This window comes from Salpingoeca rosetta (assembly GCF_000188695.1).
Source record: "Salpingoeca rosetta unplaced genomic scaffold supercont1.21, whole genome shotgun sequence".
NCBI lineage: Eukaryota > Choanoflagellata > Craspedida > Salpingoecidae > Salpingoeca > Salpingoeca rosetta.
The window spans coordinates 335,800-360,097 of NW_004754913.1; the positions used below are offsets into that span (position 1 = coordinate 335,800).

Here is a 24,298-nt window from a genome sequence, read left to right on the forward strand (position 1 = left end):
CGCAGAGGACAGGTGACATGATGCAATGCTGGCTGGCAACGTGGCCTGCGATGCAGGCGGATAGCTGGTCCAGTCCTCCTCTCTTGCCCATCTGTAGACACCGGCGCCTTTGAACGTGTGGCCATTAAGCAGCACGAGCGCCTGCGATGTCGCAATTGCCATGCGTGTCCGCTGCGCCTGCAAGGACCCGAGCACAGAGGACGATGCCGTATGCACGCTGTCGTGTGTCGCTCCTCCAACCATCTGCAGGTACTCCTGCATGGCACGGGACGAGCGCTGCTGCTCATCATCCACGCCATGGCCACGTTGCTGCTGTTGTTGCTGTTGGAGTGGAGCCGCATCATCGTACATGATGCGACCGATGGCAAGGATGGTCATGTCATCGTCAAGTAAGTCGTCGCTCACGCCCTGGCACTCAAGCCCACCACTGACACCACCTACACTGCCTTTGCTGTTGCTCTCGTTTCCAACACGTCCAACACCATCCGCCACCGTGACCGCGCCACCCTCATGACTCGCCGTGGACTGGCTTCGCTTCCACGCCGCAAGCGCGGGCGCACTCGTCTCGCTCGACACAACTGTTGGTGCTGCGGTTTGGGTAGAGGCGACACCAAACGTGTCCACGGCCTCCTCCGCTGTTGCCTCACGCGTCAGGCCCCAGCGCCCGGGGACATGCCGCCTCTGCTGCGGTTGTAATCCGGGCGCCATGGCCGGGACTGGAGGAGGTGCAGGTGTCGGACCTGTTGCTGCGGTGCGGGCGAGTGTTGCTGTCTGCAGCAGCTTGGTTGCGAGTCGCTTGCAGTCCACGGTGGCGATGCGGCGGCACACGCCTGTCGGCTCCAGCTGGAACACGTGCAGCGACCCATCTGATGCGCCAAGGAACAAGCGGTACCCCTCCGTGTCAAAGCAAGCGGCCGTGAACGGCGCAGGCGTTTCGTACTGCGACTGGAACAGCAGAGACTTCCTGGCCACGTCCCACACCTTGAAGCGGCGATCGTCGTCGGCAGAGACGAGGAAGGCCGGGTGTGCCAGCCCAAAGGCCGCGCTTGTGACCATGCCAGCATGGCCCTCGAGCACGCAGGTGATGGTGCTGTCGGATGGGGAAGCGATGTAGATGAGGGAGCCCACGCACAGGGCGAGGAACTGGTTGGTTGGGTTGAAGGCGATGTGGTGCGGCGTGTCTGGGGGTGCGTCGAGGAGGCGGGCGCAGGAGCCGTCCGCCAGACCCCACAGAAGCACGGCATCGTCAGACGCGGTGCAGAGCAGGCGACAGGGGGAGCCGTGGCTGAACGCAGACGCGGTCACCTTGCTGCTGTGGCCGGTGAGGGTGGCGATGCGCTGTGCCGCCTCTAAAGGTGGCGTGTGCTTGCTGCAGCTGGCACAAGCAACCGCTGCCAATCGCCACAGCTATGTTAGGGTTGCTGATTTGCTGTTTCTTCTCCCATGCCTTGGGTTGCTTTTTTTTTTTTGTGTGTGTGTGTATTTGACATGAAAACGACGAAAAGTGCATGGACATGGAGCGTGGAAACCTGTGTGCGTGCGTGCGTGCGTGTGTGTGTGTGTGTGTGTGTGTGTGTGTGTGTGTGTGTGTGTGTGTGTGTGTGTGTGTGTGTGTGTGGTACTTCACAGCTCCCTGCCAATTGTGTATCACATGTGATAGTGGCTTTGTATGTGCGACAGAGCAGAGAGCGCACTGCACTACACGCTTGCATGCAAGCACACCCAATCCCTATCTCCAAACAAGATAAGCAAGCAGGAACAGCAACGAGAACGTCGTGTTTGGGTTGACAGTTTATGGTCCCGAAGGGCGAGCGAGACGGTCAACAGAGTAGAGTGCATGGTCTCTCACATGGAACAGCAACAACTACTTGACAACGGGGGTAGGTGAATGAATGATACAGTGACACAGCACATCAACAGTCAGCAGAACATGGTTCTATCAGGGGCTAGATATGTACAACTGTACAAGGACAGGCAGGTATCGACAGGAAGAAGCGAGTGGTTGTGAGCAAAAGAACTCACTTGCGGCGGAAGGGAGGAAAGTGAAGACAATGACGAAGATGAGGACAAACTCAATCACCAAGAACACACAACAACACTCGTGCACTGCAAACAGGCAAGCGAGACTGAGGCCTGTGGACAATGCAATGGCACCAACCAAACGTACGCATCACAGGGACACGCAAGTCAATAGGTCATCAACACACACACACACACACATCGAGGGTGAGCGCAAGTTCAGCAGTGGTGACCCCGTGACGTGCACCTGACACACACACACACACACACACACACACACACACACACACACACACACACACACACACACACACACACACACACCAAACTCACTTACGCGCAGGCGTGCTACAAGACGATAATCTCGGCCTGTGTGTCTGGGGATGACGGGTGCGACGGAAGCGAGGTTGAGCGCGATAACTGGCGGTGGCTCGCGTGCGATGACGGACGGCTTGTCTGTGGTCCGATCAGCTCACCTCCAGCAGTTCCAGTCGCCGCTGCCGAGGTTGCAACCGCACTTTCCCTTGCATCGCCATCACCACGATCACCGCCACCACCACCACCGTCGTCGCGGTGACCGCCCCTGCGCCGTGCGCCTGCCGCTGATGAGGGCTTGGAGCCGTCTCCAACAGCATGTGTTGTGGCGCTTGCGTTTGTTGCAGCGGTTGGGTTGGAGGCATCACCGCGACCAACACGACTCCCGCTTGCACTCGTGTTCTTGTCACGGCGGTGGTGCTGACCCCGCTTCAGTGCCGCCTTTGATGCGCGCCTGCCGCTCGGCTGCTCTGGGTACGTGGCGCCTGGCATGGGGAAGTTGCCCGAAAGCGTGGAGAAGTCTTCAAGGAAGGACGAGTCCTGTGACGATTCAAACGCCCGGCACAAGCTCTCAAACGTGTCGTCAATCGACTGCTCCGCGTCAATCTGATTGTGTGTGTGTGTGTGTGTGTGTGTGTGTGTGTGTGTGTGTGTGTGTGTGTGTGTGTGTGTGCGCGCGCGCAGAGAACGAGGTGAGTACGCCAATGTCCAACTCAATTCAAGCAAGGGCTTGTCTTCACTGCAGTTCATGTAGACAGTCATACTGCATGCGCGAAGCAAACAGCGTGCAAGCCAACGAGCCGGGAGCTAATCGGCGTAAACCAAGCTTGCTTGCTTGCAGGCAAGGCCAACCAGCGGGCGTACCTCGTGCAAATGCGATTGGAAATAATCACGCAATGCAACCTTGTTCTCCTGCCATCTTCGCAGCAGGTCGTCATTGAACTGCAGTTGTGTTTCAAGGCAGGAAGAATAGCGCGCACGCGTGAGAAGGCAGCAGCAAAGTGGACGGCGGCAGTGACCTCGTAATGCGCAAAACAACAACAACAACAACAACAACAACAACAACAACAACAACAACAACAACAACAACTTAAACAACAACAACAACAACAACAACAACAACAACAACTTAAACAACAACTTAAACAACAACAACCTAAACAACAACTTAAACAACAACCTAAACAACAACTTAAACAACAACAACAACTTAAACAACAACAACAACAACAACAACAACAACTTAAACAACAACAACTTCAACAACAACAATGCAACGCACACCACCATCATCATGCCATGTCCGTACCTCATCCAGCACTTCTGGCGGCTGCGAGGAGACGCTGGCGTGCGGCATGTCCTCCGGGGAGAGCGAGTGCCGGCGTGAGGGCGACTTTGCCTTTCGCCACTTCTTCTTCGTCGCTGTCGGGGTGGATGCCTTGATTTCACGCAGGAGCCCTTGGAAGAACAGCGAGTTGCGCGACGCCACGTGGCTAAGCTCCCGCCGCCCGCTGCTGTCCTCAGATGAGCGGCGCAGGCGCGTGCGACGCGGTCGGTTGTCCGTGTCCATGCTGCGACTCTTCACTAGCGCAGACACGTTGGGTCGCAGCTGTGACGAGCTTGAGATGCGGCTGACACTGCTCCCAACACCGTCCTGTTCCTGCGTGCTCCTGCTCTCCACCACTTGCTCCAACGCCTCTGTCTGCACCCCGCTAACACCGTGGCCGCCGTGGCCAACACCGCTGCTGCCATGCGGCTCCTCGTGCACGCGTCCTTCCAAGTCCTCAATCTCAATCGACACGCTGTGCTTCGGTTGTCGCTGCAGGAACCCCCGCTTCCCATCGCCGCTGCTGCCCCGCTCTGACCGTCCGTGACCCTTGTGACCACCGCCAGTGTTGCTGCCGTGTTGGCTGCGAGTGTTGATGGACTCTGCAGTTGACAGCGTGGCGGGCGACTCGTCATTGACACTTGTGCCGGCGGTAGTTGTCGTTGTGGGTGGGCTGGTCCTTGTAGTCGCTGTTGCTGGCGCTGTGTACGGCAGCATTGGTGGTCTGCCGTCGCTGCTGTGCCCGTTCTTCTTTACCACCACGCGGCTGGCGCCATGGCTGCCTCGTGCGCTGTTGCTGCCAATCGCTGTTTCTGCAATGGTGGGCGGCGCTGCGTGTGTGGATCGTACGCGTGATTTCGAGGGCTGGTGTCCATCATGCTCACCACCAGAAGCAGCTGTCGTTATTGTTTCTGCTGTTGCGTCACCACCATCACCGCCACCTTCATCCTCCTCTCGGATCGACTCTGGTTGGCCATTAATCAGCATGGAAGTGGACCGCTCATGCGCCACATCAACACCCGTTGCCTCCATGCGCTGTGCCCACCTCCCAACACCAGTGCCAACCGCCTTGTCCCTGCTGCTCCTCTTCCTCCTCCCGTTGCCGTTGTCCGCGTCATTGTTGTCTTCAAGCGACGCTGATGGCGATTCTGCGGAGAGAAGCGACTCGCGTCCTTGCAAGTGCGACTGCCCGTGTCCACCGCCAACACCCCGCGCACGCGGCTGCTCTGTTGTTGCGTGCGGGGACGAAGGCTGCGACTGCAGGCGCGGGCCTAGCAGGGCGCGAATGCCAAACACTACCGACCTGTCCATCTGGAACAGCCGCTCCTCAAGCAATTCGTCGCTGCACTGCAGTAGAAACACGCGCTCCGCATACTTGCACTGCCGCCGCGGTGCGCGTGATGTGTGGGGTTGCGTGAGTGAGTGAGTGAGTGATCGAGTGAGTTAGAGTGAGTGAGTGAGTGAGTGCATGTTGTTGAGTATTCTCTCTGTGTGTATGCGAGCGTGTGCTTTGGAACACCAAACATAGAGACAACGTAGAAATGATAAGAGAGAGAGAGAGAGTGTGTGTGTGTGTGTGTGCATGCAAGCACGAAACATCACATTGTTCACTGCAAAGTGGTCTACACACTTCTTGCTCGAGGAAACGGGCTTGGTGCACGTCCAGTGGAAAGCCGTCCAAAATACAAGAGCAGTTGGGTGGCAGCTGCACCGATGCAGCACAAACAACGCAAGGCAGGACCGAAATGAGAGGAAGCGTGAGGACAGCAGAGGTGGCGGCGAGGTGTGTGCACAAAAGCTGCTTGCAGGCAACGCAAACGAACGCAAGGAGGTACAGACACAGCAGATCGAAACACGCACACGCACACGCACACACACACACACACACAATCGACCTTTTTGAGTCGAGAGATGATGAGGTCCAAGATGACCTGTTTCGGCAGGACGCAGCCGTGGTTGATGAGCGATTCAATGGCCCGCCCCCGACCCGTCTCCGACAGCACCTCAAGTAGAATCAGCCGCTCAACCTGCGTGTGTGCGTGTGTGCGTGTGGTGTGGGAGCATGCAGGCGTGTAATTGTGACGCAGAGAGGGTAATTTGAAGCAACGTGAGAGCGCAGCAAGTTGGGAGCAACGTCACAAAGATGCACACAGAGTTCTCAAGCAACTGGTGTGAAAATACGTACGTCGATGCGTTCGAGGCCGTATTTCGAGGCGAGCTTCTTGCACATGAGCGTCTTGCCCGACGCGGGACCGCCTAGTGATGAGGGCGGGTGTGATGGTATTGATGTTGAGAGCCATGTCTTGGTCACAGCATTCACGTACTCCGTATATCAACGACAGGACATGCACACAGACACACACAGACAAACACAAACACAGACATGCACATATGTGAACACACACAGACCGCACACGCACGCACACACACACACACACACACACACACACACACACACACACACACACACACACACACAAACACACCGAGCACGATGTAGAGCTTGAGGCCACGTGGAAGCTGGAGGTGCTTGAAGCCCAAGGCGACGGCCTGGCCCCATTCCTGGAGAATGGCAGCCCGTGCAGTGTAATCCAGGTCCTTCTGCAGCACAGCGTCGAGCAGTTGCGCCTGGTAGCGCAGCCGGCGATCTTGTGTGCGCCCGAGCAGGCAGTAAACAAACTAAAACCGCAAGCCAGAGAGAGAAAAAAAAAACAGGTTTGCAGCGGAGCGATAGCATGCAACGGGAGACAGAGTAGCGTTGTTTGTGAGTGCAGTGCAATGGGCCACGTGAGAGGACGAAAGAGACGACCATGAATGGCAGCGGCAGCAATAGCAACAGACAAATCCAGCGAGACGCACCTCTGCTGGGCCAATGTGACCCGTTCCGCGAATATCCATCCGGGAGAGGCTCTTGCGAGTGACGTTGTGCACCAACCTGGTGTGCGTGCAGGAGCAAGGTAAGCGTGGGCAACTCAGTCAATGGCACACACCGACGTCACACACGCACTGCTTGCAGGCACCTCGACGCAACATGCAGGTTCACCCCCACGCGCATGAAACAACATAACACACACCACACACACACACACACACACACACACACACACACACACACACACACACATACACACATACACACACATACACACACACACAAGACAACGTACCCACACAACAACACACACAACGTACCCACACAACACACCTTGTGACGAGAACAATGGCGACGTTGATGAGGTAGGAGTAGACGGAAAGGGCCAGGAAGATGCCAAAGACTTGCAGGATCAGCGGTACGGGGTGGTCGCGGTATGTCTGGTTCAACGGGAAGAGGTGCGGGTGTGGGTGGCGGGTGTGGGGGTTCGCATTACTGTCGGCGGTGGCAAGTAGACTGTGCAACCTGTGGTCATAGACACAGACACAGACACAGGCACAGGCACAGGCGCAGACACAAACACAAACACAAACACAAACACAGACACAAACACAGGCACAGGCACACGGACGCATTCACGCGCGCACGCACACATATGACGCACTCACCGGCACGAAATCGCCAAAACCAATGGTAGTCATGGTAATGAAGACAAAGTAAAACGACTCAAAGTATGTCCATGTTTCCCTGTAAGTTTGTTTGAGACGAAACACAAGTGATGGCAACGCGTGAGACGGAGAACGAGAGCACGCGAGCTCAACCCGGTCGAAACAATCCCAAACTCATCTCAACGCGCATAACATAGGTGCAGTCACCATCACAGAACACACACACACACACACAAACACACACACACACACAGCGCACACACAAACACATGCACACGCACACACAACACACACACAACGCACACACAAACACACGCACACAGCTTCAACGATGCTTACGTGTAAGTGAATGCGATGGCAAATACGGATATGAGTAGCGCGGCGATGAAGAGCGCAACAAACATGGGCAGCACCACAGAGTCGCTCTGCAGCTGCTTGCGTTTGTACTCGCTCCCTTCTCGTAAGCTACAGGGGCGGTGGTGTGATAACCGTGTAAAGGGAAAGGGAAGGAGATGAGAAAGAGATGAGGGGTGATGAGATGCAGCGGGACAGAGGAGGAACGTGAAGCAGTTCATACACACACCCGTTTACACACACACACACATAGTCGTTCACGCACACATATATAGACGCACACACAGACACACACACAGACACAGACACACACACGCACACACAACGCGCCAACCTTGATATTCTGAAGCCGATAATGTCCATCATCTTGCGCCCCAGGTATGCGAACATGTAAAAGACGAGGGGGATCCCAATGACGGAATACAGGATGCAGAACACGCGCCCGCCCACTGTCTTGGGTGCAATCCAGCCGTAACCTGTCCGGCCATAGAGCCATGAGCACAACCACAAGCACCCGCAAAATCAGCCGCAGCCGTGCAAGAGAAAGTCGTGAGTGAACAACACATGTGGCATCAGCAGCAGCAGCGGGTTGCGCGAAGAGCCATGACAGTACATGGACCGGCAATGTACTGCACATCATCATCATCATCATCATCATCATCATCGTCTTCCTCACCCTCCTTGCTCTCTTCACCCTCCTCGTCCACCCCCTTTCTGCTCATCCTGCTCATCTTTTGCATCCTCCGCGTCCAAATCATCATCATCATCGTGCACAAGCAGAAATGCGCGCGCACCGATGGTGGTGACGGCTGTGGTGGCAAAATATGTGGCGCCGACGAATGACCAGTCTGTTTTGCCGATGTTGACGGCGGTTGATCGGAGTTCGTCCAAGGTGTCCAACAGGTTCATGAGGACTTGCGTTTGGTTGGTTGTGAAGTTGCCATCTGCGATGGCATTGTCAATGGCGCCCAAATACTGTGTGCGTGTACGTGGGAAGCGGGGGGGGGGGGAGACTGTGAGCTTGCCCACCCATGCGCTGGTTACCCGCTGCTCCACGCAAAACACACACACACACACCTGTAACACAAGCACACGCACGCGCGCACACACACACACACACACACACGCACACACGCACGCGCACGCACACACACACACACACACACACACACACACACAAAACAGCACCACCAGCAACCACACACACGCACACACACACACACGCACACGCACACACACACACACACAAAACAGCACCACCAGCAGCCACACACAGCAGCAGCACCACCACCACCACTACCAGCAGCAGCGAGGACAACAACCTAACAACTACACGCACGCATACGCATGCGAATGCATGGCACCGTACCTGACGCTCTGCGGAGAGCTCCTCGCCCTTTTCCAGGTGGGAAAAGACAGCTCCTCCAATGAGAAGGTAGGACCAGCCAACCAAAAAGAGGCACAGGATCTTTGTAGGGAACTGCCAGCACGTGTGGACCTTCTCCTCATCGTCGACGTGCTGGTTCAGCGCAGCGATGCTAATCATTGCCTCAGGTTGGTCCTCAAGCACATCCAGGCACAGGGAGTAGGTGCTCCACCTTCAAGTTGATGATCTGCGAGCAGGCTGCACGCAGTTGGAGTTGCCTGCAGGCAACCTCGTTGGTTTGTGGGGGGTACTTTGCCACCCCCTCGCCTCACTCGTGTGCTGCTGGAGCTGGTTCCTCCCTTGGTCGACCACCGAAGCCATCCACCGCCAACACGCACACACTCAAAAAGGACAAACAACAATGGCGGGCTGGGTGACGCTCTCGGATGGGTTGGTTGGTTGGTGAGGGGTGGAAACAACAAACGACGTTCGTTGTTGATGTTTGCGGCTGACCAAGATTTTGACCTTCTTCGGTTTTGCTTTCTTGCTTGGGGCAGCAGCGAAACAAAAAAAAAAAAATTGGGGGCGGCGGCCGATTTCGGGCTTTTTCGACACCACAAGGTGTAGCGAACACAGCGTGCTGCCAAGGTGAGAAATTAGGTGGGTGTCGTTCGCGTATTTTCCTACCCACAAGCAACAAAGCAAAGGAGCAGTTTGCGCGCGAACGAGAGCGAGAGCCAAGAAGCAGAAGAAGCAAACAGACCGAGGTTCGCTTTCACACATCTCATCATTGTCTTCATCAGCCAGCCCACAGGAGCACGTTGGTTGGTTGGTTGGTTGGTTGGCGCGAACGAGCGACACAACACAAAGAAGGTGCGGTCGCAATCGTGGTTGTGGTTGTGGTGGCGATAGTAGTGGTGGTGGTGGTGGTGGTGGTGAAGATGACATGTTGGAGCACAATGTCCTCCTGTCATCATCAACAAACAACACAATGCACGTTGTTGTTGTGCCTGAAAAAAAAAAAAACTGTCACTGACACACTCTCGAATCGCGAAATCGTCCTCCTCACTGCGCATCCACCGCAAACAACACCCACCCACACGTGTACATCACGTCCCCCCCTCCACACACACACTCACATACACGCACACACACACTCTCTCTCGCTGTGGTGGACCACACACGTCAGGTCAGGCATGAGCGCCATCAACAACAACAACAACAACGATGGCAGCCACAGCACCAGCACGGACAATGGCAGCAGCCGTGCAAGCACCAACGGCACAAACATCCTTGGCGGGCTTCCACCTGGGTTTTTGGTCAATGACTTGGATGCCGTGATTCGTGAGCGCAAAGCCGTGTTCCAACGCCGAACACAGGTGGCACGCATGCTGACCCTCTGTCACAAACAGCTGACGCCTTCCCAACACGCAAAGCTGACACAGGTGTGTTGTTGTTTTTTGTGCCTTGTGTTTGATGGTGTGCGCGTGTGCGTGAGAGTGTGCGTGTGCGTGAGAGTGTGTGCGCGCGTGTGTGTGCCTGTGCCTGTGCCTGTGCCTGTGCGTGAGAGTGTACCTGTGCCTGTGCCTGTGAGTAGTGCGTGTGAGCAGTGTTTACGCGCCAAAGCTCAGTCATCCAGTACTTACTGTTCGCCCCGCTCAACACACCCACACCCACGCACGTGTGCACCAACTCACGCACATGCATACCCGCATGCACGCACGCGCGCCGACACTGCGCTGTTTCAGTATCTTGCAAAAGCTGGGGATGCCACGAGTGACGAGGAGCAACGCAGGTTGCGTTTTCTGCAACGGCTCACACAGCTGCCTATCGTCGGTGCAGCCGTAGCACCGAGCGCGGCAACCACAAAATCAGCCGCCCAAAACGACCCACTCGCACAACAACAGCCAGAACAAAGGCCCGCGTCCGCCAACGGAGAGCCAACTGCCGTGGACACAGCAGCTACGGCCCCTGCAAAGGAAGCAGTACAAGCGCCAGCAGCTACCGCCAACAGCAACGCCAGTGGGCCAGTTTCAGAGCAAGCAGACACCCAAGAGCCCGCAGGGTCCGGCACCGACAACACTTTGACCTCTCAGCAGCCACCTTCTGTAACACCAACACCCGACGCCGACGACAACATCGACGCCGACAGCAGCAGCAGCAGCAGCAGCAGCAGCAACAATAACAGCAACAACAATGGGGCGAAGCGTGTGGATGGGCCAGCCAAGGAGGAACAGCTTGGGAAGGTGGGTGAGGGCGAAGGTGGTGCCTTCAGCAGCCAGGAAGAACAGAGCCAGGCATCAACCGCCTCAACATCGCCGCCACAGGATGGCGACGAAGAGCGAGAGGGGAAGGAGGGCGAGGAGAACAAGGCAGCGCTGAAGGCACCTTTGGTTGGTGGCGAAGACGAAGAGGGAAACGCCAAACTGGAGAAGATGACCAAGGAGGCAGACACAACGCAGCAGGAGAGCAGAGGGCAGACAGACCAGGCACAAGAAGAGGAAGGAAGGAAGTGCGAAGAAGAGAACGAGGAAGAGCGAACGGAAGGAAGTGAGGAGAAGGAGAACGAAGACACTGAGGCGGACAAGAATGAGGAGAAGAACGGCAGTGATCAGGAGAAGAGCGAGAAGGAAGGCGGAGACACGGAGACAGCGCCAACCAAGCAATCGACATCACGCCAAGAAGACACAGATTCAGACACTGGCAACGCTCTTCCGCATGCCGACACGAAGGGCGCTGAAGATTCGGTCATGGACACCAGACCAGACGTCTCACCGTCATCGGCAGCAACAGCAACAGATGTTGGTGCCACCACGGAAACTACAACACCACCCATCAGCACACCAACTGCCAGTGCCACTCCTGCTGCTCAGGAGCTGCGAGAAGAAGAGGAGGTGGTGAACGATGCCGTATTGGAGGACATCAAGCGCCAGTGTGCGCGGTATCGCTTGCTTGCACGCAACTTTGTTTACAACGACCCAGCCAAGCGCGAGAAGCAGAGTTTGGTAAGTTTGTGGTTGTGAGTTTGTGGTTGTGTGTGTGTGTGTGGTTTTGTGTGTTTGTGTGTGTGTGTGTGTTTGTGTGTGTGTGTGTGTGTTTGTGTTTGTGTTTGTGTTTGTGTGTGTGTGTGTGTGTGTGTGTGTCCTTGTTGGCTGTTTGTTGTGCCATCCATGTCAACGTTGCCGGGTGTTGCTTCACTTCTTTTTTGTCTGCTTCATTCTTCTAACTGCTTCAATTCTCCCCCTCCCTTGTCTTGTTGCCATCCAGGCCAAGTTGAAGGAGCCGCTCACCACCAGCTTTGCGCGCCACATGTATGCGCACATCAAATCGCGGGAGTTTCGCGTGGCGAGCCGCATCTCGTACCGCATCAACGAGCTGCAGACGCTGCCCACCTCTCTCAACGCCGCCAGCAGGTGCGCCGCCTTGAAGGAACTCCTCGCCCTCAGGCTCAAGGACGTCCAGGCCAAGGTGGGTCCGTTGCGCGCGTGCCCGTGTGTATGTGTATGTGTTTGTGTATGTGTTTGTATGTATGTGTGTGTGTAATGCATCGCTACAATGTGAAAGTTGAGTCTGTGTTCGTGCTTGTTCGTGTTCATGAATCCTCGTCAGCGACTGACTCAATCGTCTCTCGTCTCTTCGACCCCCCACCCCAATCAAAACTAATTATGCACACATGCGCGTCCACAGGTTCGCGAACAGGTGCTTACTGCAGCGCGCGGGACCACGAGTGGGCTGACCTGCTATCGGCGCCAGGCACTTCGCGTCATCCGGCCCCTCAGCGTCCGCGACGTGAGTGCACAGAGAAGCAGATGGGGGGTGGGAGGGGGCGGTATATGTGGGAAAGAGAGAGTGTGTGTTTTATTGTGTGTGCGTGTTTGCAACAAGGGGAGAGGGCTGGCCTTTTGGGGTCTCACGCACATATGCACGCACACACACACACACACATACACACACATACACACACACGCACGCACACACACACACACACACACACACACACACACACACACACACACACACACACACACACACACACACACACACACACACACACACACGACCAGGCACTTTCATCTGCAAGCGCGACGGCGCACGAAGAAGTTGTGTCGTGCTGTCATGACGTATCACACGCAGCTTGAGAAGCGCAAGCAACAGGAGCAAGAACGCCTGGAGAAGGAGCGCTTGAAACTCCTCATGGTGCGTCATGCCCGTGCACATTTCGTGCCGTGGTGGATTCCTTCTGACAAACGCGCTGTTGAGAGTTTTGATTCGTGTGCACGACGAGAGCGAAGCGACATGTTCTCCCCCAGTTCTTTGTCCACACGCACGCGCGCGCGCGCACACACACACACACACATGCAGCTGCTGACTCTCTCGTGCATTTTCCTTGTTGGTGCTGTTTTTCTTGATTGTTGGTGCAGGCACAAGACACAGAAGGGTACAAGAAGCTGTTGGATGAGAAGAAGGACACGCGAAAGACATATCTGCTCAACAAGATTGAAGAGCGCATGCAGATTATGAGTGACAAGATCCAAACCCACCAGAAAGCAGAGAAGGTCTTGGAACTCAAGCTGAAGCGCCAACAGGTAGAATGCTCGTGCGGTGGGCTTGCATTGTCCTCATACACACGCACACATGACAAGCAGCGTATGTACTTCTCTCACATCATGCTCGCACACGCGCACACACGCACAGAGGGCTGAGCTGCGCATGCTGGAGAAGGAAAAGGCGGCACGGCAGGCGCAGGCGGGCGAGGGAGAAGAGACGGAAGGCGGAGAGGAAGGGGCAGGGGAGGAAGAAGAGGAGGAAGAGGAGGAAGAGGCCTCGCTTGGATTCGATGCACACGCCGTGAAGGAAACGATTGAGCAGCAGCCGTACATGCTGGTGGGCGGAACCCTCAAACCGTACCAGATGGTTGGCTTGGAGTGGCTCGTGTCGCTGTACAACAACCGCCTCAACGGCATCCTTGCTGACGAGATGGGTCTTGGCAAGACCATTCAGACCATTGCCCTCCTCACCTACCTCGCCGAGAAGAAGAATAACTTTGGGCCGTTTCTCATCATCGTACCCCTCGCCACCCTCTCAAACTGGACGCTCGAATTCGAAAAGTGCGTCCTGAGTGTTTGTGGGCGTTGGGGGGGGGGGGTTGCTACTGCTTGTGCTTGCACATGGTGTGTCCACGTCACCTTATTGGCCCACCAGCTCACACACACACACACACACACACACACACACACACACACACACAACTTTGCTGCAGGTGGGCACCTACCTTTGACACCATCACGTACAAGGGCACAAAGCACGAGCGACGCGCATATGCGCACCGCATCTTGGAGGGCCGCTTCAACGTCCTCGTCACCACCTATGAAATGATCTTGCGCGAGCGTTCCGTCCTGTCAAAGGTTCGTCCGTGTGTGTGTGTGTGTGTGTGTGTGTGTGTGTGTGTGTGTGTGTGTGTGTGTGTGTGTGTGTGTGTGTGTGTGTGTGTGTGTGTGTGTGTGTGGTCGTGTGGGTGTCGAAATTGCACACCTCTGGGTCGCCACCTCCAGCTTAATCGGTGCTCACGCTTGCTGTGTTGCGTCTGCATCTGTAGGTGCAGTGGCAATACCTCGTGGTTGACGAGGGCCACCGCATGAAGAATGCTCAGAACAAGCTCAGCCGCACGCTTGTTGAGTACTTCACCTCCACACGCCGCCTGCTGCTCACAGGAACACCGCTGCAGAACAACCTGCCGGAGCTGTGGGCGCTCCTCAACTTTCTCCTTCCAGACGTCTTCAACTCCAGCGAGACCTTTGACTCGGTGTGTGTGTGTGTGCGTGTGTGTGTGTGTCTGTTCGCAAGATTACATCACGTAACTTTAGGCCTTGCATGGGGTACCTTGCCGTACGTCCTCTCACGCCATTCTAATTCATTCTATCGTGCTGGTTTTGCTTTGCGCGACAGTGGTTCAATGCGCCGTTTGCGGGCACGGGCGAAAACATGCAACTTGATGCAGAGGAGAAGCATCTGATTATTCTTCAGCTGCACAAAATCCTGCGCCCATTCCTCCTTCGCCGCCTCAAAAAGGAAGTGGAGACCCAACTCCCAGACAAGGTGTGTGTGTGTGTGTGTGTGTTTTCGTGTGTGTGTGGTGTGTGTGTGTTTTCATGTGTGAGCGTTAGATGCGATCCTATTGCTGCTGGTGCTTTTGCTTGTGCTTCTGCTGCTGATTGTGCTGTGTTGAGGCAATCTGCTGCTTCTCGTGCTTATGCTCGTCTTCTTGGTTCCTCCGCCATCTCACTCACGATGTTACTGAAACCAACCCTGCACGATTCGTACCACCCAGGTTGAGTATGTGCTTCGGTGTGACATGTCGGCGCTGCAGCGGAAGGTGTATGCGCTGCTGCAGAAGTACGGCGTCACGCTGCCCGTGGAGCCGGACGAGACCAAGAAGGTGTTTGCGCTCCAGGACGCGTCGTCCGTCAACAAGTTGCGCAACATGATCATGCAGCTGCGCAAGCTGTGCTGTCACCCGTTCCTCTTTGAGGAGGTGGAGAGGGCGTACCTTGAGCACGCTGCGGCCGAGATGGGCATGGACAAGGCGGCCCTCACCAACGGACCGGAGTTGTGGCGCGCGTGCGGCAAGTTTGAACTGCTTGACCGAATGCTGCCCAAGCTTCGCGCTGGCAGACACCGCACCCTCATCTTCAGCCAGTTTACGTCCCTGCTCACCGTGCTTGAGGACTACTTTGCCGCAAAGGGCATCAAGTACCTGCGCATGGATGGTTCGTGCCTTGCGTTTGTATGCTTGTGGTTGTGTGTGTGCGTGCGTGCGTGTGTGTGTGTGCGTGTGTGTGTGTGTGTGTGTGTGTGTGTGCGTGTGCCTTGTCTTCGTGTTGTGTCAGTGTGTGTGTGCGTGTGTGCTTGGTGTCACTTTGTCACTTGAATTTCGTTTTGTCTTGTGTGCTCCGCTGACGTGACTGTGTTGTGCTTCAGCAATTCAACCTTGCACTCTCCTCTTCACTCTGTCTTGATTTGTTTGGCAATGACAACAGGCAGCACATCTGCTGACGACCGCGCTGAGTTGCTGCGCCTCTTCAACGCCCCGGATTCCGAATACGAGATTTTCATCCTCAGGTGCGCCGTGAACGCACACATGTGGTGGATCACTTGTTGCTCGTTTGTGTGCACGCTTGGTTCACACGACGGTGTGTCCCCCATACCACATATGCAAACACACACACACACACACACACACACACACACACACACAAGTTGGCGTTGGCGCTCACACCATGCTCGTATGTTTGCACTGCTTCGCGTGACAGCACGCGCGCCGGTGGTCTCGGCCTCAACCTGCAGACGGCAGACACAGTGATCATCTACGACAGCGACTGGAACCCACACCAGGACCTGCAGGCCCAAGACCGCGCCCACCGCATTGGGCAGACGCGCGAGGTGCGTGTGTTCCGGCTTGTCACCGTCAACAGCGTGGAGGAGCGCATTCTGGAGCGCGCAAAGTACAAGTTGGACGTGGACCAGAAGGTGATCCAGGCCGGCAAGTTCAACCGCAGCTCCACGGAGACGGATTCGCGCGCGTATCTCATGGCTATTCTCTCTGAGGTGGCGGAGGAGGGCGATGGGACAGACGCCCTGGACAACGACGAGCTGAACCAAATGCTTGCCCGCAGCGATGAGGAGCTCACCATGTTCGAGGTCGGTTCAATGATGCGATGCAAGAAGGGAAGTGGTTTTTTTTTTTTTTTTTTTTGGGGGGGGGGGGGGTGGTTGTGTGTTGATGAGAGAGCACAGTGAGTCAGGCGTGCGATTGGGCGGTGCATTTTGGTGTGCGAATCATACTTTCCTTTGTGTGAACACGACAACCTTGTCGCTTTTGTGGTCGGCTGTAATCAATATGGGGAGCCATGCCTTGACAGCCATCTCACCATGTTCTCCTGCGATTTGAAATTGGATAGGACATTGATGCGCAGCAGGACATGAAGGATGCCATTTGGAAGAACTCGTTCAGAAAGGTGTGGTTTCGCTTGTGTGTGTGTGTATGTGTTTGTGTGTGTATGTGTTTGTGTCTGTGAGTGTGTAGTGCATGTGTGTGTCTGAATGACGGAGAGCGGCCTTCTAGAGCGTGTGCATTCACATTGTTGCTTCGTGTGTGCGCGCGTGTGTGTGTGGTTTTTTTTTTTTCCAGGCGCGCCTGGTCCAACCGTCAGAGCTGCCTGACACGATTGCCAACGGCGACGCAAAGGTGGGCAGCACCATTGCATGCGCTGTCTGATTGCATGGTCGTGCACCACCTGAGCTCTCCTTGCGTCGCTTGCATGCACACACACACACTCACTTACTCACACACACACACACACATTCGCACGCACGCACACACGCACGCACACACACACACGCACGTCAGATGCATGAGGTGATGACTCGGCCTGTGGAGCCAGAAGCGTTTGGACGCGGGAGTCGCGCTCGCAAGCAAATCTCGTACGCCGACGAGCTGACAGATCTCGAATTCGCTCAGGTGCGTAAACAGGCACCGGTGTTTGGAGGAGGGGAAGGGTTGGATGAACGTGTTGGGTTGGGCTGTTACGCGGTCTGGCTGTTTCATTGCCATGTGCTCTGATTGATGCTGCAACTCGACGCAACCTGCCTTTCTCCACGCACACACACACATGTGCAGGCTGTGGAATCGGGTGACATTGAAGCGTTTATTCAGCGCAAGCGGGAGCGGAAGGAGAAGATGCGGGCAGCGCGCCAGGGCGGCAAGGGTGGGAAGAAACGTGAGGAAGAGGAGGAGGAGGAAGAGGAAGAGCCAAGGACGCCGAAGCGATCAAGTATGCCAATCAGTCGTGTGTGTGTGTGTGTGTGTGTGTGTGTGTGTGTGTGTGTGTGTGTGTGTGTGTGTGTGTGTGTGTGTGTGTGTGTGTGTGTTCATCTTTGTGTACAGCTCCCCTCCCCGGCACTTTGCTACTCCTGCCTTTCTTGTTCTGATAAATTTGCTGTGCTGGTAATGTCCTTTTCAGGTCGTCGTTCTTCCAGAGCCGCGCCAAAGGTGAACACATACGCGTGCATGCTGCCGTGTGCAACACGTCCTCGATTTCGTTTGTGTTCGCCTGCACAAACACAAGCACATAATGAGTTCCTTCCCAAACTCTGACACGCGCACACATAAAAACGCACACCACACACACACACACACACACACACACACACACACACACACACACACACACACACACACACACACACACACACACTGTTGTGCAGTCGAGTGGGAAGCGCCGTCAGGGCGCGGCCACACCGACCAGCGCTCGCCGCAGCACACGCGCCAAACGCGACGACGCCGGTGAAAGTGTGCAGCCAGTGGAGGGCGAAGCTGAATGTAAGATATGGCATTGCGGTTTTGCTTTTTTTTTGTTGTTGTTTTAGTGCCACTGCGTTCTTTGTTTTATGTCGTGTGCCATGGTTTGTAGCCACTTTGTACTGCATGTCTGCGGATTGCACACGATGTTTTGTGCCGTCTCACGTGTTGGTTCATGCTTACTTTGACATGGCAGATGGTTTGATGACCAAGCTGTACGAGCACCTGACTGCCATGACGAACGAGTGAGTCTGTTGATCCTTGTTGTCTCATGTGCTGATGTGACATGTTCCCGTTTTGCGGCACCGAAGTGTGAGCCGCGTCGGGCGCACGCTGCTCACAAGGGCTGGCACACAAGCTGCCCCATACACACTGTGGACTTACACGCACACCCACTCACACGCATTCACACACACACGCGCTCACACCCACACACATTCACACACACATATTCACACATACACCCACACACATTCATGCACACACTCACTCTCTCTTATGCAATCGCTGTGCAGCTCTGGCGAGTGCATTGCGGACACGTTCCGTGAGTTGCCGGATGAAGAGGAGGTGCCGGAGTACTACGAGATGACAAGCGAACCGCTCGACCTCAACGACATCAAGGTGCTGCTCCCATCATGCGGTTGCGTTCGCGTTTGGCTCGCCGCGCTGTGTTGCTCTTCTCTCTTGTTTTTCCCTTCCCCGTGCGTGCCCTCAGTCAGTGGCCTTGTTTTCTACGCGTCCTTTATTCGTCCCGCTGCTGTCTCTACGCACACGCTCACACTCAACCCACACATGCACACGCACCACGCACCACATTTGCACAGGACCGGGTGCGTTCTCGCGAGTACAAGTGTGTGCAAGACATGGAGGATGACGTGTTGCGCATGGCGCACAATGCCATCCAGTACTATGAGACCGGCTCCACAGAGTACAACAACGCCGTGTACCTAAAGGTGAGTTGTGTGCAAATCTGCACATGTGTTCGCGTGACGCATGCGTGTGCAGGTGGTGTGGATTGGCCTGTGTGCGTACGTCAGTGTGCCCTGTGCAAGCGTCTTGACAGCGTTTTTCTTTTCGCTCGGATGTGTTCTTAATTCACACACATGCATTCGCGCACGTGGCGCTCACGTTCCATCCTTGTTACTCCTCTTTCCCAACAACAACAACCTTGTTCCAACGGCTGCGCGCCTGACAGAACCACTTTGCGGAGCTGAAGAAGCGCGTGATGCCGAAGATGAAGCTAACGCTGCGGCTCAACGATGGGAGCAGCACGGAGACGAGTGCGGCCACAAGCGTGGCGTCGAGTGGCGCGACCACGCCCACACCACGTCGGGGCCGCAAGCGCACCGCTGCGGTTGCCACGCCCACACCGCGCCGGCGATCCACGAGAGCGAAGCGCGCCACTTCATCAACACCTGCCAGAGCCAGCAGCCGCCGCAGCAGCAGTCGCAGAGTGAGCTCGAGGGCGCAAAAACGCAAGCAGCAAGAAGAAGAAGAAGAGGACGAGGAAGAAGAGGACGAGGACGAGGAGGAAGAGGACGAGGCGGAGGAGGAGGAGGATGATGATGATGAGGATGATGATGATGATGATGATGATGATGATGATGATGATGATGATGACGATGATGATGATGATGATGATGATGACGAGGAGGAGGACGAGGAGGAGGAGGAGGAGGAGGAGGAGGAGGAGGAGGAGGAGGATGATGCTGCGAAGGAGATTGAGGCAGAGGAAGAGGAGGTGGTTCAAGCCTCGCGTAGCAGGAGCAGGAGCAGGAGAAGCAGCAGCCGCGCCAGCCGCCGTCGGCGGTAAAGCAGAGATTGCCCATGAAATATGTGTTGGCAAAGTCCGATTTTGCCACACATGGAACCCAACTGTGCGGGTTTTTGTGGAGCTGCGCTGAAGAGTTGTGAATATCGTCCAGTAAACTACGCGAACAGTATTTCGACAGCACAAACAGGGGTGAGCGCGAAACCAGCACCAAAAAAATTCGATTCGAATGAAAAACGCGCAAACCCACACACCAGCCAGCCCAGCTCAACGTCAGTCAGTCAGGCAAGCAAGACTCAAGGACGACGAAAGAAGAAGGGAGAGAAGAGAAGAGGGTGTGGCCGTGGAGCTACGCACATCAGTTTGTTGTTTATCGTTGTGCGTGTTCGGGTGCAGGTGTGGGTGCTTGCTTGCTTGCTTGCGCGCTCGCTCGATCATCCTGACGACCCAGCCAGCCAGCCAGCCAGCCAGCCAGCAAGGTGAGGCTTGAGCCAGCTGCTGCTGCTTGCTTGCTTGCTGCTTGGTGGTGTTGTTGACTGCGAAGAGGGAAGGGGATGGCAGGATGACGAACGAGGAGGAGGGAAGCGAGTAAGGTGGCGGTGGATGCATGGAAGGTGCATGCTGCAGTCGGACAGCACCAATGCAGGAATTTTGCTTGGTGCTGCGTGCGCCATCGTGCCCGCACGAGTCTGCCCTGCACAGCCTCATACAGCCTGCCCTCACACCTACGCATACGCACGCACGCACACGTACACACACACATGTGTCCTTGTGCTGTTCGTTTCACAGTTGGCGACAGCTGCTGCCCTTCGACACAGGCTACAGCTTCAGCAAGCAACAGCAGTGACATCCACCGTCGCTGGCGCGCTTTGTTTGACCCCTGCGCGTGGCGTGCCCTATTTTGGCTGTGACGCACGGGATCAGCGCAAGCTGTCATCATGGCGTTTGCATTGATCAAGAAGATGAAGCAGCCGGTCGGTGTGGGCGACATGGTGCTGCTGGATGAGGTGGACGAGGATCACATCGTCAAGAACTTGACAGAGCGTGTCCTCAAGGATGAGATCTATGTGAGTTGGAGCACAGGAGAAGAGAGTGGACGAGAGGGTTTGTGTGCGTGCGTGCGTGTGTGTGTGTGTGTGCGTGCGCGCGCGTGCGTGTGAGGGAGTGCGAGAGACAGTGTATGTGTGTGCGTGCGTGTGTGCGTGCGACTGCGAGTGCTTCTATCCTCCTCTGTGCTCTTGCCCCCTCTCACCCGCTCCTCTCCCGCTTCTCTCTGCCCCCATCAACGCTCCACCTAACGTTCCACTCTTCCACCCACCAGACGTACATTGGCAACGTGGTGATCAGCGTGAACCCGTACAAGCACCTGGACATTTACGACACAGAGTTTCTGCTCGAGTACGCTGGCAAGAACCAGTTTGAGCTGCCGCCGCACATCTACGCCATGGCAGACACGGCCTACCGGTCCATGAAGGAGGAGAACAAGGACCAGTGCGTGATCATCACGGGCGAGTCTGGTGCCGGCAAGACAGAGGCGTCGAAGATCATCATGCAGTATGTTGCTGCCGTCTGCGGCAAAGGAGCGGATGTGGACAAGGTGAAGGACCAGCTGCTCAAGTGCAACCCGGTGCTGGAGGCATTTGGCAACGCCAAGACGAACCGAAACGACAACTCGTCGCGCTTTGGCAAGTACATGGACATGCAGTTCAACTACAACGGCGATCCGATTGGTGGCGTCATCACAGACTACCTGCTTGAGAAGGTGAACACGGCCGCGCACGCACACATGGCGGTGGCGGCGCTGGTGAAGAAGCAGAAGTGGCAAAAGGAAGGATAGGATGGAAGAGTTGTTGTGGTGATGTGCACATGCAAGTTCGTGTGTGTGTGTGCATGTGTGTGCGTGTGTATGCGTTTGTGTGCGTGGAAAAGGGGGCACATGCGACCTATGGTCACTGGCTGGTGCAATCTGCAATGTGCTGTGACTCATTCAACCAACCAATCAACCAACCAACCAACCAACCAATCAACCACGCAGAGCCGTGTTGTGCACCAAACGGAAGGAGAACGCAACTTCCACATCTTCTACCAGCTGCTGTTTGGCGCAGACAACTCAGTGTTGGCGCCTCTCAAGCTGACGCGCAACGCATCCGACTACCACTACCTCAACCAGAGCTCCTGCAGCCGCGTTGATGGCATGGACGACAGCAAGGAGTGGCGCGATGTGCAGGTGTGTGTGCGTGGTGTGCTGCATCGTTTGCGTGTGTATGTATGCATGTCATGTGCACGTGTGCGTGCGTATGTGTGTGTGTGTGTGGATTCACATGGGACGATCGAGGTGTTGTGTTGGCGTGCAGTGCTGTGGTCGCCTGTTGACTTGTGTGTATGGGCGCAGTGCAAGTGAAGCCGTGAGAGAGAACGGCAAAGATGAGACTGGTGTTGTGGTGGAGGTGTTTGACTCACAATCAATAATGTAATATTCCACTTGCGTCCCTTTGCTGTGCACGTGTGTTTGTGTTTCGTGTGTGGCGTGCGCGTGTGTTTTGTCCTCAGGATGCGTTTCAAGTCCTTGGGCTGAGCGACCAAGACAAGCAACAGATTTATTCCCTCATCGCCCTCGTCCTACACATTGGAAACATCCAGTTTGAAGGTGTGTGTGTGTGCGTGTTGGAACTTATGTTGTCTCCGCCCTTGAACATTACATCTGCATAATTGCAAGCGCGTGCAAGTACACGCGCACCCGCCCAGTATCTCCTCACACCGGCACACACAATCCACAACCCACCACCGCCGCCGCCACCAAACACCACCAGGGTACGACCTTGCGAACGGCATGTACGCGTGTGCGCTGCAGAACAAAGATGCGTTGGCGACGGCGGCGGGCTTGCTCGGCTGCAGCGAAGACGCACTCGAGGAGGCGCTCACAAAACGCAACGTGAGCACGCGGCGGGAGGTGGTGCAGCTTGAACTGGATCACGACCAGGCGGAGAAGTCGCGTGACGCCATGTGCAAGGCCATCTACTCCCGCCTCTTCTCCTGGCTCGTCAAGCGCGTCAACCAAACCATCTCCGTAAGCAAATGAGCATGCGGACTTGTGTGTGTGTTGTGTGTGCGTGTGCCTGTGTGTGTGTGTGTGTGTTGTGTGTGCCTGTGTGTGTTGTGTGTTGTGTGCTGTGTGTTGTGTGTACCTGCGTGTGCGTCTGTGTGTGTTGTGTGTACCTGTGTGTGCCTCTGTGTGTGTTGTGTGTAGTGTGCTGTGTTGTATGTGTTTCCCCTCAGTATTTATGTCGCTTGTGTAACACCAAATTGCTTCCTCAACGCTTCCCCACCTCATCACCATCCAACACACCACACGACCATCACCTCCTCCCTCTCCCTCAGGTCAAGAACAGCCGCACGAAGCGCCGGACCATCGGTGTTCTCGACATTTACGGCTTTGAGATCTTCCAGGTGTGTGTATGTGTTTGTGTGTCCGTGTGTGTGACTGTGGGTGTCCGTGTGTGATTGAGTCATCAGTGTAATTTTGCGCTTCTTTGTTGACGTTCAGCACGTCGTCCACCTGCCGCTAACACACCACCACCACCACCACCACCACCACCACCACCACCACCATCATCGTCGTCGTCACCACCACCAGAACAACTCGTTTGAGCAGTTTATCATCAACTACTGCAACGAGAAGCTGCAGCAGATCTTCATTGAGCTCACGCTCAAGTCGGAACAGGACGAGTACGTGCGCGAGGGCATCCCGTGGACACATGTCGACTACTTCAACAACGCCGTCATCTGCGAGCTGATTGAAGGGCGCGGTTGCATCATGTCCGTGCTGGATGACATGTGTCTGCGGCCTGGTGACGTCACGGACAAGACGTTTTTGGAAACACTCAACCGCACGCCAAAGGTGATGCAACACAAGCACTACGAGTCGCGTGTGCAGCGCCAGTTCCTCTCTGACAACACGCTTGGGCGCGAGCAGTTCCGGCTGGTGCATTACGCGGGCAAGGTCACATATGACGTGGAGGGCTTCATCTCCAAGAACAAGGACTCCCTCTTTGCGGTGCGCTGCGCACGTGTGTGTGTGTGTGTGTGTGTGTGTGTGTGTGTGTGTGTGTGTGTGTGTGTGTGTGTGTGTGTGTGTGTGTGTGTGTGCTACGACCAACGTACCTGCTTGGCGTCTCTGCTTCTTCAATCTCAATCTCACAACAAACGTCCATGGACACAACCACTACCACCACCACAACAACAACAACA

General features: G+C 55.7%; 4 protein-coding genes across 4 annotated transcripts in view; 2 read left to right on the forward strand and 2 right to left on the reverse strand.

Moving 5' to 3' along the window:
* The window catches only part of PTSG_08077 (uncharacterized protein), a gene marked incomplete at both ends in the record, with an annotated part of 6,544 nt that extends 4,705 nt beyond the window's left edge, over nucleotides 1–1,839 (reverse strand). The window contains 2 exons of the mRNA XM_004991041.1: nucleotides 1–1,375; nucleotides 1,790–1,839. The exon at nucleotides 1–1,375 is cut by the window's left edge and continues 151 nt beyond it. Coding sequence (XP_004991098.1) covers nucleotides 1–1,375; nucleotides 1,790–1,839 — 1,425 coding nt within the window. The remainder of the gene's footprint in view (nucleotides 1,376–1,789) is intronic.
* A 528-nt stretch (nucleotides 1,840–2,367) lies between these two features.
* Nucleotides 2,368–9,101, reverse strand: PTSG_08078 (uncharacterized protein; the record flags this gene model as incomplete). The annotated part of the gene is made up of 14 exons (XM_004991042.1): nucleotides 2,368–2,940; nucleotides 3,199–3,276; nucleotides 3,644–5,041; nucleotides 5,292–5,366; nucleotides 5,557–5,688; nucleotides 5,847–5,917; nucleotides 6,148–6,340; nucleotides 6,521–6,596; nucleotides 6,867–6,973; nucleotides 7,202–7,280; nucleotides 7,541–7,666; nucleotides 7,890–8,031; nucleotides 8,350–8,530; nucleotides 8,925–9,101. 14 exons carry the CDS (start codon nucleotides 9,099–9,101, stop codon nucleotides 2,368–2,370), a joined length of 3,408 nt encoding a protein of 1,135 aa, XP_004991099.1.
* Nucleotides 9,102–9,615: 514 nt separating this feature from the next.
* PTSG_08079 (SNF2 family DNA-dependent ATPase) lies at nucleotides 9,616–20,222 on the forward strand. Its single transcript, XM_004991043.1, has 24 exons — nucleotides 9,616–9,794; nucleotides 10,111–10,366; nucleotides 10,670–11,926; nucleotides 12,189–12,389; nucleotides 12,609–12,828; nucleotides 13,003–13,118; nucleotides 13,343–13,477; nucleotides 13,650–14,029; nucleotides 14,182–14,326; nucleotides 14,518–14,724; nucleotides 14,868–15,017; nucleotides 15,250–15,692; nucleotides 15,963–16,040; nucleotides 16,232–16,619; nucleotides 16,880–16,936; nucleotides 17,110–17,166; nucleotides 17,329–17,439; nucleotides 17,599–17,752; nucleotides 17,942–17,970; nucleotides 18,186–18,300; nucleotides 18,476–18,524; nucleotides 18,795–18,900; nucleotides 19,104–19,232; nucleotides 19,475–20,222. The coding sequence occupies exons 2-24, from the start codon at nucleotides 10,118–10,120 to the stop codon at nucleotides 20,090–20,092; spliced, it is 5,394 nt and encodes a 1,797-aa protein (XP_004991100.1). The 5' UTR covers nucleotides 9,616–9,794; nucleotides 10,111–10,117; the 3' UTR covers nucleotides 20,093–20,222.
* Nucleotides 20,223–20,247: 25 nt separating this feature from the next.
* PTSG_08080 (myosin-Ia) overlaps nucleotides 20,248–24,298 on the forward strand; it is a 7,899-nt gene continuing 3,848 nt past the window's right edge. Inside the window, exons 1-8 of the mRNA XM_004991044.1 lie at nucleotides 20,248–20,529; nucleotides 20,840–21,117; nucleotides 21,372–21,812; nucleotides 22,086–22,277; nucleotides 22,601–22,697; nucleotides 22,861–23,117; nucleotides 23,429–23,497; nucleotides 23,685–24,137. Of these exons, the coding sequence (XP_004991101.1) occupies nucleotides 20,989–21,117; nucleotides 21,372–21,812; nucleotides 22,086–22,277; nucleotides 22,601–22,697; nucleotides 22,861–23,117; nucleotides 23,429–23,497; nucleotides 23,685–24,137 (1,638 nt within the window). The 5' untranslated portion in view covers nucleotides 20,248–20,529; nucleotides 20,840–20,988. The remainder of the gene's footprint in view (nucleotides 20,530–20,839; nucleotides 21,118–21,371; nucleotides 21,813–22,085; nucleotides 22,278–22,600; nucleotides 22,698–22,860; nucleotides 23,118–23,428; nucleotides 23,498–23,684; nucleotides 24,138–24,298) is intronic.